Source organism: Pristiophorus japonicus, chromosome 18 (genome assembly GCF_044704955.1).
Source record: "Pristiophorus japonicus isolate sPriJap1 chromosome 18, sPriJap1.hap1, whole genome shotgun sequence".
Classification (NCBI taxonomy): domain Eukaryota; kingdom Metazoa; phylum Chordata; class Chondrichthyes; family Pristiophoridae; genus Pristiophorus; species Pristiophorus japonicus.
Window position 1 is genome coordinate 8,445,617 of NC_091994.1, and position 13,281 is coordinate 8,458,897.

General features: G+C 44.0%; 1 protein-coding gene across 1 annotated transcript; it reads left to right on the top strand.

Moving 5' to 3' along the window:
* Nucleotides 1-4,181: 4,181 nt before the first annotated feature.
* LOC139229139 (growth arrest and DNA damage-inducible protein GADD45 beta-like) lies at nucleotides 4,182-6,308 on the top strand. Its single transcript, XM_070860800.1, has 4 exons — nucleotides 4,182-4,351; nucleotides 4,512-4,613; nucleotides 4,809-5,022; nucleotides 5,347-6,308. Exons 1-4 carry the CDS (start codon nucleotides 4,308-4,310, stop codon nucleotides 5,458-5,460), a joined length of 474 nt encoding a protein of 157 aa, XP_070716901.1. The 5' UTR covers nucleotides 4,182-4,307; the 3' UTR covers nucleotides 5,461-6,308.
* The last annotated feature ends 6,973 nt before the right edge of the window (nucleotides 6,309-13,281 follow it).

Consider the following 13,281-nt stretch of genomic DNA (forward strand, 5'->3'; position numbering starts at 1 on the left):
TTAAATCTGTGTCCTCTGGTTCTCGACCCTTCCCCCAATGGGAACCGTTTCTCTCTATCTGCTCTGTCCAGACCCCTCATGATTTTGAACACCTCTATTAAATCTTCTCTGCTCTAAATTGCCCAGAGAAGAATTCAATTTCACAGATCCCGAGGTGGGATTTGAGCTCCTGCTTTCTGAATCATTTGTCCAGATTATTGATGTAACAAGTAACATCAGCACCATGCCATCAGACCACTGTCCAGTTCTTAGTCCAGTGCCTACCGGGCAAAGGCTCACAGCACAAAAGTACCCCTAATGATCAATTGCACTCAGATTGACCTTGCTCTGTGGGAAGTGGAAGATCAGGGATTGAAGCAGAGACTCATTGCAGCACCAGTTGAGGAGGGGAGCGGGCAGGTCGGAGGACCTCCTTGATGGACTGCTCCTGGGCCTGGCTAAGTTGGCCATTAACCAGTCCAGGCAGCGGGCGGTTGAGGGGGTCGTTCGGGAGTCATCCGCAGCTATGTTCGAGCCAGGGTGTCCCTGGAGATGGAGCACGCGGTGTCCACAAGTAGGCTCGAGGCCTTCTGCGATTAGTGGGCACCGGAGAGCCGGGAGTTCTTCATCACGCGCGGAAACAAAATTCTGATTTAATTTGTTACGTTTCATTTAAATTCGGTCTAATTTGTGGTTTATTGGTTGTGCCCCTTTGAAAGGGGGCCACATACTTCCATTTTAATTGGTGATGGCACCCGCCTCAATTACGGAAATCAACGTATAAAAGGTGTAGAAGTGTAGATCAGCTGATGCACTTACCCACGGAAAGCTCAACGGTTAATATTTCACTCTCAATTGCTATCTGTGAGGAAAGGAAGATGCTCGATCTAAAGAAATAAAGACTCTGATTTATACAGCGTCTTTCACTACCACTGGATGTCTCAAAGTACTTTCCAGCCAACGAAGTACTTTTTGAAGTGTAGTCACTGCTGTAATGTAGGAAACGCAGCAATCAATTTGCGCACAGCAAGCTCCCACAAACAGCAATGTGATCATGACCAGATCATCTGTTTTTGTTGTGATGATTGAGGGATAAATATTGGCTAGGATCCAAGGAAATTGTTTCCTCCAAGGACTTCCAACAAATTCTTTCTTAAAATTGAGATAATCCATATCAACATCCTACATCCGTCAAGTCAATAAAACTCTCCAAACATTCCAACACGTTTAGTTGGCCCAGCTAGAGAGATAGCTCTCTTTAGTTACACTCTATCTCACTGACTAGTCCAGCATTTGACAACAGATTCTGCCATATACTCTCTCATGAAATAAGAACTCTTGTTTACTCCTCTCTCTCTCTCTCTCTCTCTCTCGGTTCTGTCTCTTTTTCTCCACGTGCTGAGATAACAACACCTCCCATCAACAAGTTACTTCTTCAGTTCACATCCCTGTTTCCCATCACTCCACCATTGGCGGCCGTGCCTTCAGCTGCTAAGGCCCTAAGCTCTGGAATTCCCTCCCTACAACTCTCTCCCTCTCTAGCTCTCTCTCCTCCATTAAGATGTTCCTTAAAACCAACCTCTTTGCCCGACCTTTTGATCATCAGCCCTAATATCTCCTTATGTGGCTCAGCATCAAATTTTGTTTTATAACGCACCTGTGAAGCGCCTTGGGATGTTTTACTACGTTAAAGGCGCTATATAAAAACAAGTTGTTGGTCTCCACCTGAGAGGGCAGAAGGCTCCTCGGTTTAAGGTCTCATGCAAAAAACATCATCATCATCATCATAGGCAGTCCCTCGGAGTCGAGGAAGACTTGCTTCCACTCCTGAAGTGAGTTCTTTGGTGGCTGAACAGTCCAATACGAGAGCCAGAGACTCTGTCACAGGTGGGAGAGATAGTCGTTGAGGGAAGGGGTGGGTGGGACTGGTTTGCCGCACGCTCCTTCCACTGTCTGCGCTTGATTTCTGCATGCTCTCGGCGACGAGACTCGAGGTGTTCAGCGCCCTCCAGGATGCACTTCCTCCACTTAGGGAGGTCTTGGGCCAAGGACTACCAGGTGTCAGTGGGGATGTTGCACTTTATCAGGGAGGCTTTGAGGGTGTCCTAGTAAAGATTCCGCTGCCCACCTTTGGCTCGTTTGCCATGAAGGAGCTCCCAGTAGAGCACTTGCTTTGGGAGTCTCGTGTCTGGCATGCGGACTATATGGCCTGCGCAGCGGAGCTGATCGAGTGTGGTCAGTGCTTCATTGCTGGGGATGTTGCCTGAATGAGGACACTGATGTTGGTGCGCCTGTCAGATATAGAGTTCAATAATAAAGTAAACGGTGCACTTATCATCTGAGCCACTTGAGCATTGCAGGGCTTGGCTGCCTTCAAAGAAAGTGAATTGCTATCAGAAGTCTCAAAATTTAGCTTCCAAGAATTAAATGTTGCATATTAGTAATTTTACTGTCAATAGCATTTAATGCAGATAGCTCCTTTACATATATTCATTTCAAAACAAATATTGGCAGTAACGTCCCTCAAATATCTTAATGTACCCCCAAAATAACTTCATGTTAGGGAGTAGCAAATTGTGTGGGGCCAGTCTTGCGTTTTTCTTTTGTTTAACGCCAGATGGAACCAGTGAGCTAATAACACAAGATGTAGTACGCAACGCAGCCGCCAGGCGGGGCTGTTCGATTAGTTTTAAGGGTTTCTCGTTGCAAATGCAGTGTATTTATTTCTGAATTTGTTTACAAGTTGCGTTTGTTTTTTAACGACTTTCAGGGTGGAGGGAGGGAGGGAGAAGCTAATCAACGTGCATTCTGTTTGGAATTCAAACCATTTCTCAAGTGTGTCTTTCATTTCACAAAGCAACCAAACGTAATTCGACGACTGAAAGTTGTATGTCAACATACTTTTGATCTCTGCAAATGGATCGATTTGCACAACAGTTACAGTCACAAATACAACGAAGATATTTAGGACATTTTATTTTTCTGCAGGAACATTGGGAGGGGAGGAGGGCGGTTATGTTTTCCTTTAATAACATACTGATGTCAAAGGATAAATTGCTTTGTGAACTGAAAGACAAACTTGAGAAATCAGGTGTAATGCAAACCATTTCAAAAACGAACGTCAGAATTTAAAAGTGCATTTTTATACTATTATCTTGCAAAATATGTCTGCGAGCTTTTGTGCAAAACAGTTTGCAATTATTCCAATGATTTTCTAATCTGTCCACTTACAGAAAGTACACTTAGCTTGGTGCAGAGACAATATTGCCTGCCTACGACTTGTTTATGTCTCGGGCAGCGACTGTCGGCAGGCGGAGTTTCCACTGGTTTGGAGAACTCGTCACGCACAGTAAATGCTCCCCCGTCGGAAACTACAGAGAGGAGCGAGAGCTTCTTTCCAATTATTTATTTCTATTTCCTTATGAAATCGCACGCAGTGTACTGTTCAGAAGTACATTTGGTTATGTTTTGTACTAGAGAACAGCAAAATGTATTGTTTTTCCTGGTGCACTCCGCTCCAGCGAGGACGGGTTTAATATTTAGGTTCACCTACAATTCACACTCGAAACTTCCAATGGAGCCCGTGCTGCCAAACATGACTTCAGATGTCATCACTCTCGATCAATAAGTGTAACCAAACACACCTTGCAAAGTGTTGAAAACATATAAAGCGGATTAATCCCTTTTTCCAGCAAATGTTTGCAATTAATGTGTCCGACTCTACAAGCCTTCCCTCAATTATAAATTTCCAGAGAATTTGTTTGGGGCTCCAATGTAAATGACGCATTTTGCTTTGCATGAAATGGGAAATAAAGAAGACTATTAATGCAATATTGGGGAATTGCAAGAAAACTCCTCGTCATCTAATTTCACATTGCATTATGCGGTTTTTTTTTAAAGATCGAGATTAATTTCATTCCAATGCAGACAAGACTTGCAGCTTCATAATCCCTGTAGCACGCGAAACTGATTCATCGAGAGAGAGGGGGGGTGGGGGGGGAGAGAGAGAGAAAAACATCATAGGGTGGGTGAAGACAAACAAGGAAATTCCCAGAACTTGTCCAAAAAAGAAAAGGCGACATCTGGGTCCCCCACGTGGGGGAAGATGTGAATATTAATCGCCGGTCGGGGCAGCCAATGACAGGAGCGCTGTGTGAATAAGCTGGTGGGTGGAGCAGAACAGATATAAAGCAGTCAGCGCCGCTCTGCAGGCGCAGAAAGAACCAGACTGAGTGTTTGTTGTGAGCAGTTGTTACATCGAAAGCTACAGTGTCATTTCATCCTTGCACTACTCGCGAGCTCTCTACCTTGGATTTACTTACTGCAACATGACTCTGGAAGATATCACTGGAACTGACAACACTAGCAAAAAGTAAGCATCCAGATTTTATTACATTTTTATTTTAAAAAAATGCAACATTTGTTTGCTTTTAACAAAGTGTAAAACCGCGCGTGGATCATGTGTGCTTGTTAATTTGCAGTTTTTGGAAGAGGAATAGTTTTATTAAAACTGTATAATTTTTTTTGTTCAGGATGCAGACTATTGACCAAGCTTTGGAAGACTTGTTGGTGGCAGCCCAGCGCCAGGGCTGTTTAACCGTCGGAGTTTACGAGTCCGCGAAACTGATGAATGTGTAAGTATTCCACACACACTAATTTTAACCTGCAGAACGAGTGCATGCAACCAATGCATGCAAAGATTGTCCAAAAAAAATGCAACTTAATTTATTGCATTTTTTTTTCAAATCTCTTTGAATTGTAAGTTTTTTTTTTTAATTTACATATTTTCCAGTGATTCTAATCGTCTCTTGTCTTCTTGTCCCGTGCAGTGACCCAGACAGTGTCGTTCTGTGTCTCCTGGCGGCCGATGAGGAGGACGAAGGCGACATCGCCCTGCAAATACACTTCACCCTGATCCAGGCTTTTTGTTGCGAGAATGACATTAACATCGTGCGGTTGCGAGGAGTGAAGCGGCTGGAAGAGCTGCTGGAGGCTGGGGACGAAACTGCCGAGCCGCGGGACATGCACTGCCTGCTTGTCACGGTAAGAATCGCTTGTGTTTCCAAAACGGACTGCAAATCCTCCGTGCAGAGACACTGCGATATATCGCCTTGTTTAAATATTGCCACGTTTAAATATTAATGCATGCAAGTTTGCAAAAAAAATATGCACGGTCAAAAGAAACTAGCTCTTTTTTTTTGTTCCTCCGAATTATGCAATGCTATTTGATCTGATCGTGGCATTTGTAGAGTTAAACTGTTGCAAGGAAGCGTTGCGTGAGGCGGCTGAAACTGACTGGAACTGACGCGCTGGTAGTGCTGACGCGATTCTCAACCTTGTGTTTTTTTTTTCGATTTCTATTTACAGAACTCTCACACCGACGCTTGGAAATGCGAGGCTTTGGAGGACGTCGCCAGCTATTGCGAGGAAAGCAGAAGCCAGAACCAATGGGTGCCCATCGTTTCCCTGCAAGAACGCTGAACGATGGAAAAGAGAGAGCTGGGAAAAAAAAGCGTCTTTAATTAAATGAGAAGTATGCCGGTTTTTAAAAAAAAAAAGATGCGGATGGACGAAGGGGAAAAAAATCTTGTTTGCAAAGGCACTATTTTTTTTTAAAGATAACACAAAAAATCGGCATACCAGGCGGCGGCTTGGCCTGTTTTGAGACGGCAAGTGGATTGCAATCCGCTCCCGGGACCGGAGAGAGAGAGAGAGAGAGAGAGAGAGAGGAGTTGGAGATGGAAAGACAGATTTGGAACTGGAATCCAGAAAGGTTTCGAAGCAGGACATTTATGTTTTTTTTTTAAACAAGACTGGACTGAAATGCAAAGAGGAGGAGCAAGGGATGTTTTGATACGAGAATGCAAGAGGACTATAATCCTATCTGTGCTTCGTGAGTGAGCTTTCTACAGCGAATGATGGCTTTGCCTCTCTCACTGATCGATGGGGAGTTTTCCATCCCGGAGCAGGCTGATGGGAGAACTGCTGTCGACCGTGCGAGGCTGCACTAAAGACTCTTTTTGGAACTCTTTTGTGTTTATTTCTGAACGGAAATCATCTCCACACGAGCTGCTGTTTCGTTTCGAGGAGAAAATGCAGCAGATGTCGAGGACTGAACTGTTGCATTTAAGTTCAATACTGGGGCTGCTACAAATAAGTTGTGTAATGGGCGTGGTGCAATTTAATTCTTAACTCTGTTATTAAATGTCATTTTTTTAAATCAGTGTTTTGTTCTTTATAACGCTGAGTGATCTTCGTCTGTCTTCCAAAATATGTATATGTAATAAAATGAACTCTTTCTAATTACAATAAATATTTGAAAACTTTAATTACCTACTGGTCTGACTTGTTATCCACCATCCATTACTTTGGAGAGTGGGGTGAAACACTTCAATGAAGGAGGTTGATGTCTGTCGTGTTTTGACAGCAAGCAACACATTCAAAAAGCAAATCAACATGTTAGGATTTCACCTATCTGGTTCTGCTCTGGACTGTCATTTAAAATTAAATCTTTAGTTCACTTTATTTCCTCAGCTGATCTCCTGTGTCTCAATGTGCAGAAATTAGTCAGAGGGTTTTCACAGAATTTTCAATTAGCAGCAGATATCTGAAGTACAAGCAATAATATGCTGCCACTTTTGGCAGAGGGCAGATCCTGTTCTGCACAGCATAAATCAATAATTTAACTTTACAGAAACCCACCTTACTGCAAGCTGACTTGGTGTTATAGTTCTGTACACTCCTTCAACTCACAGTTTTGCTCCCTTTGGACAAGACTGACCTGACAAGTGGAGCAGTTCACCTATCCTGGCATCAACAGACTTTTATGTGACAATCGCTTTCTCTTGGGTGCAATTGAATTGCTATTTTTCAATTAAGGCCGAACAGGTTGCCCTCCTTTGGAGTGGAGCAGGTTATGAGAAGATTTGAAAGAGGTTTTAAAATCATTACAGATTTAGATAGAGTAAATAAACTGTTTCCAGTGGCTGAGGAGTTGATGACCAGAGAACCCAGATTTAAGATGATTGGCAAACCAGAGGCGAGGAAAAACTTTGTAAAGCATCGAGTGGCTAGGACTTGCAATGCACTGCCTGATTAGGGTGGTGGATAAAGATTCAGGGATGGCCTTCAAAAGTGAATTGGATAAAAATTTGCAGGGATAGGGGGAAAGTGTGGGAGTGGGACTAATGGGATTGCTCTTCGAAGGAGCAGACTCAATGGGCCGAATGGCCTGTGCTGTGATTTGATCAACTATAAGGCTTCAATGATTTCACCAATCTTCATTGGTACAATCCACTCTTGTCAATGTGAAGCTAAAACTATGTGGCGACACACTGTTGGAAGTTGCCGATGGTGTTACTAGAAATCTTAAGTTGGTGTGATGCCAGCTCAAGCATATTGTTTTGGCTCCACAACAGGTGAAAAGCAGAGTCACTTTTAAAATGTAGCTTTAATGTCAGCAGATAGTCCCATCGATTGTTACCTGAAATTAAAACTTAACCATCATTTGGCTTGTGGCAAGCTCTCTTCCTGATGAGTGCAACGCGATGCCAGCAACAGATGTTGGCTCTGCTGCCTCTGTTTTGCTATAAGTAGGTTTCAGTCTCAAATCAGGTACCTGTGGTATAACTGCACCCTTAAGACTGTTCTACAACATTGTAATCGTGTTAAATTATCAAAGGAGTCAATCCTTTAAGCCTATACAGAGTGATCAAAAGGCATTTTTGTGGCATTTGGCTTGTGCCCAATTATATTGGCCCAGACAAAATAGTATATTGGAGCTGGGACTTAGCCTTAGCTTTTAAAGTTGCTACTCCCAGTTGGGAGGGCCAATGGGAAAATGGTTTTCAACCCTGTGGTCCTCAGGGCGAGTGAAGTGTCCAATCCCAGATGCCACCCGAGGTACACAGTTCAACCTTTAGTAAACCATTGGCCTAGGGATGGCACCCATCTGCTACTAGCAGAAAACTATCAGCGTAAAATTGCTTTATGATTGTAAAGTCTGCAGCCAGTTGAATTGGTTATTGGCCTGTAAGCCGTTTAAGTGCACATGATTCTTTTGGGTGTGTGAATGAGAGGAAGTATCCCGATACACTTTGCAAAGCTTTTTTGGAGATGCATTATAAGAACATAAGAAATAGGAGCAGGAGTAGGCCATAATGCCCCTCGAGCCTGCTCTGCCATTTAATATCATGGCTGATCTTCGACCTCAACTCCACCATCTCGACCGATCCCCATATCCCTTGATTCCCTTAGTGTCCAAAAATCTATCGATCTCTATCCTGAATATACTCAACGACTGAGCATCCACAGCCCTCTGGGGTAGAGAATTCCAAAGATTCACCACCCTCTGAGTGAAGAAATTGCTCCTCGTCTCAGCACTAAATGGCCAACCCCTTATCCTGAGACTGTGACCCCCTGGTTCTAGACTCTACAGCGAGGGGGAAACATCCTCCCTGCATCTACCCTGTCAAGCACTTTAAGAATTTTATATGTTTCAATGAGATCATCTCTCATTCTTCTAAACTCTAGGGAATATAGGCCTAGTCTACTCAATCTCTGTTCATAGGACAATCCCCCCCATCCCAGGAATCTCTGGAATTTTCTCCCCCAGAGGGCTCTGGATGCTCAGTCGTTGAGTATTCCAGGAATCAGTCTCGTCAACCTTTGTTGCACTCTCTCTAAGGCAAGTAAATCCTTCCGGAGACCAAAACTACACAGTAATCCAGGTGTGGTATTACCACGGCCCTCTATAATCACAGTAAGACTTATTTACTTTTATACTCCAACCCCTTTGTAATAAAGACTTACAAAGTATTTGCAGAGACTCACTTGAAATCCATAATAGATTGTATTTGCATCTTGATCTGGTGCAGATACCGATACTTCCAAGTCCCAGAGTGAGATCTCTGTCTCTCAACTAAAAGTTCCTCTCAAACACCCATATACTCATCATAGGCATATTAATCCTTGATGGCAGATTGTCGCAATCATTTAGTCAAATGGCTTCACACAATTGACTTTGAGTGCATTTTTTTAAAAATATATTCATTCACGGGATGTGAGCATCGCTGGCAAGGCCAGCATTTATTGCCCATCCATAATTGCCCCTCGAGGAGGTGGTGGTGAGCCGCCTTCTTGAACCGCTGCAGTCCGTGTGGTGAAGGCGCTCCTTGAGTGCTATTAGGGAGGGAGTTCTGGGATTTTGACCCAGTGACGATGAAGGAACGGCCGATATATTTCCAAGTCAGGATGGTGTGAGATTTGGAGGGGAACTTGGAGGTGATGGTGTTCCCTTGCGCCTGCTGCCCTTGTCCTTCTAGGTGCTAGGGATTGTTTTCAAATCCCTCCATGGCCTCGTCCCTCCCTATCTCTGTAATTGCCTTCAGCCCTACAATTCCCCCAGATGTCTGCGTTCCTCTAATTCTGCCCTCTTGAGCATCACTGATTATAATCGCTCAATCATTGGTGGCCGTGCCAACTGTTGCTTGGGCCCTAAGCTCTGGAATTCCCTGCCTAAACCTTCCACCTCTCTACCTCTCTACCTCTCTCTCCTCCTTCAAGATGCCCCTTAAAACTTACCTCTTTAACCAAGCTTTTGGTCACCTGCCCTAATTTCTCCATATGAGGCACGGTGTCAAATTTTTTATCTCATAATACTCCTGTGAAGCCCCTTGGGATGTTTCACTACATTAAAGGTGCTATATAAATACAAGTTGTTGTTGTTAGTAGAGGTCATGGAGATGCTGTCAAAGTTCCTGTTGTGTGCATACAATCCAGGGTGCAAATGCAGAAAGAAAGACTTGCATTTATATAGCGCCTGTCAAGGCCACTGGAGGTCTCAAAGCGCTTTACAGCCAAAGATGTACTTTGGTGTGTAGTCACTGTTGTAATGTGGGAAACGCGGCAGCTAATTTGCACACAGCAAGCTCCCACAAACAGCAATTTGATAATGACTGGATCATCTGTTTTTGTTATGTTGATTGAGGGATAAATATTGGCCCAGGACACTAGGGATAACTCCCCCTGCTCTTCTTCGAAGTAGTGCCGTGGGATCTTTTACATCCACCCGGGGCTTCTGTTTAATGTCTCATCCGAAAGACAACACCACCGACAGTGCAGCGTTCCCTCAGTACTGTAAGCCTGGATTTTTATGCTACAGGAGTGGGACTTGAACCCACAACCTTCTGACTCAGAAGTGAGAGAGAGTGCTACCCACTGAGCCACAGCTGACACTGAATCCAACCTGAATCCAACCACCAGCTACCAGTATTTTGTTTTTTCTTCCCTCCTCTCATGGTGCCGACAGATCCTGCATTCAAATAAAGAAATAACTTATTAGCATCTTTCACAAAGAACAATTCGATGATGAGCAGATTATCTGTTTTATTGATGTTGGTTGAGCGATAAATATTGGCCAGGAAACTGGGGAGAACTCCCCTGCTCTTCTTCGAATTGTGGAATCTTTTAAATCCACCTGAGAGGTGGTTTAACAGTTTAACATCTCATCTGAAAGACGGCACCTCTGACAGTGCAGCACTCCCTCAGCACTGCACTGCAGTTGCAGCCTAGATTTTGTGCTCTGGAGTGGGACTTGAACCCACAACTCTGCCTCAGAGGCAAGGGTACTAGACCTGGCCATTCTTCATGCAAGGCTGTCTAATCATGGAGGCAGTGTGTAACTGGTGTAACTGAGCCATATGGATCAAGAAGGCTCCAGGTTCAATCCCAGTCTACCATTCTGCTGCTGGCCTACAGACACCAGATTTAACAACTTAAATTCCAGGAACCACATCATGGATGCGCCGCTCACAGAATCTGACTTAAAAGGGAGACCAGTATAAAAGGCTCTTGTGTTTGAAGCAGGAATTCTATGCAATGGATGTGGTTTCCCAGTTGGAATTCTGTGATTGGACCAGGAATCTGCATTTTGTGGCAGTGACTGTAGTTAGGATTGATTTAACAGTGTTATTTCACTGACACTGATCACTGGGTCTGCAACTGAAGGACAGATCGTCAGAGAAATGACAGGATTACAGCTCGTTAGATGCTTGTCTGACTCGGTTAGTTTATTACCTCATTATTCACTAATTACCAAAGTCTAGCCAGCCTACATGTACACTTAAAAGGTCCACCCTCATCTGATAAGTTATCTCACATGTATTTTGTGAGTCAGGTCAACAAAAAAACTCTGGGCAAGATGTTGTCTGGTGCACAACATTAGGCACTAGGGAAAGGTTTTTTGGTCATGCAAAGGGTTGTTGCGTTATGGAAAGGTTTGCCACATTTATAAGGGCACGAAACACTTGAAGAAGAAATATATTGATGAGCAAAGAGAAAGAACAGGTAAATGGAATTAGAGTAATGACCTCAAGATTGAGCAAGTCCCAGAACAGATCAGAAGTTACCAGCTTCCACTGCGAACTCCAGCCGGGGCTGTGGTCCTGCACTACAGAGAGAACATAAGAAATAGGAGCAGGACTAGATCGCTTGGCCCCTCGAGACTGCTCCACCATTCAATAAGATCATGGCTGATCTGATCTTGACCTCAACTCCACTTCCCTGCCCGCTCCCCATAACCCTTGACTCCTTTATCAATAAGGGAGGAAGAAATCAATCAAGGTTCATATTCCTATTTGCTGCCCAGTGTCCTCTGCTGAAACGTGTGTATGTCTGGACGCCATGTGAACGGAGGACCGGGAGCGGCTGTGATAAAGAAAGACTTGCATTTATATAGCACCTTTCACGATCTCAGGATGTCCCAAAGCGCTTTACAGCCAGTGAAGTACTTATTAAAGTGTAGTCACTGCTGTAATGTAGGAAACGCGGCAGCCAATTTGCACACAGCAAGCTCCCACAAACAGCAATTTGATAATGACCAGGTAATCTGTTTCTGTTATGTTGATTGAGGGATAAATATTGGTCCCAGGACACCAGGGATAACTCCCCTGCTCTTTGAAATAGTGCCGTGGGATCTTTTACGTCCATGCCCTTCAGTCGAATGGCCTGCCAAACCCAGTGCCTAGGCTCACACATGTAGCGAGGTTAAGCTGTTGCAGGCACCCTTCACCCTAAGGTGTGCAGGTGAGGAGCCAGGCAGTAATAGCGAGTTCTCGCGCAGGCTGCTCACAAACTGGAAAAGATAGCAAATTTAAAGGGAAAGAAAAAAAGACTTGGATTTATATAGCGCCTTTCACGACCACCGGACGTCTCAAAGCACTTTACAGCCAATGAAGTACTTTTGGAGTGCAGTCACTGTTGTAATGTAGGAAATGCTGCAGCCAATTTGCGCACAGCAAGCTCCCACAAACAGCAATGAGCAGATAATCTGTTTTTTTGTTATGTTCGTTGAGGGATAAACATTGGCCAGGACACCAGGGATAACTCCCCTGCTCTTCAAAATAGTGCCACTTGAGAGAGCAGACGGGGCCTCGGTTTAACCTCTGATTGTATCAGCCTTGATTTAAGTGCTTAAGTTTCTGGAGTGGGACTTAAACCCGCAACCTTATGTGCTATCCACGGCTGACACTAGGGACCGTGATCAAAACACAAATTAGAGGGACCATTGGTGCCAGGAACTGGAGGGGCCTGCAATGCCTATGAATGTGTCGCGATTTCAGGAGATGAAAAGAGAAGAGTTGGAAAAAAGGCTTTCAAACTGAACCTAAACAATTCTCTTACAATCCTCCAGAGTAGTAATAGTAAAAGGCACCTTCTACTTTCACACACAAAATAAATTGTAAAAAGGGATCTTTTAAAAGTTAATGAGTCATATACCTCGAGGCTCTCTGAGAAATGTGGGCGTTTCAGTAATTCTACAGAAAATATTAACTGAAATGAGAGTTGAAACCTGCTCAAATGATCCACAGCTTGGAGCTTACTCTTATCTGGGTGTGCCTGACCTTATTAAAGGAGGTATTTTCGTAGAGAGCAACTATTGAAACAACTTAGCACTGCAGAGAAAGGCAATTAGAGATTGCTGCAAGAATCTGAGATACACTTGGAACGACCATCAGCCCCGGCTGTTGCATGTATTGGTTTTATATATAAAGTACGCAGCAGAAGTGCAGTGCTCTATCTCTCAGATTACAAAGCATTTGCACTATGGAACGCCAGTTATTTTCTGCCCTACCCATGTAAATCAGGGCTCCCAGCTCTATAGTGAGTATCAGATATAATTGCACACAAAGGCGAGTCAGCTGATTTCCTTTTCCCTTTTTTTGCCAGTTTTCTGTCCTCCTTTCCCCCTCCTGTGGTTGTTGACTCCTTTCCAGATGTTTCCACGCACTCCTGTACCTCACC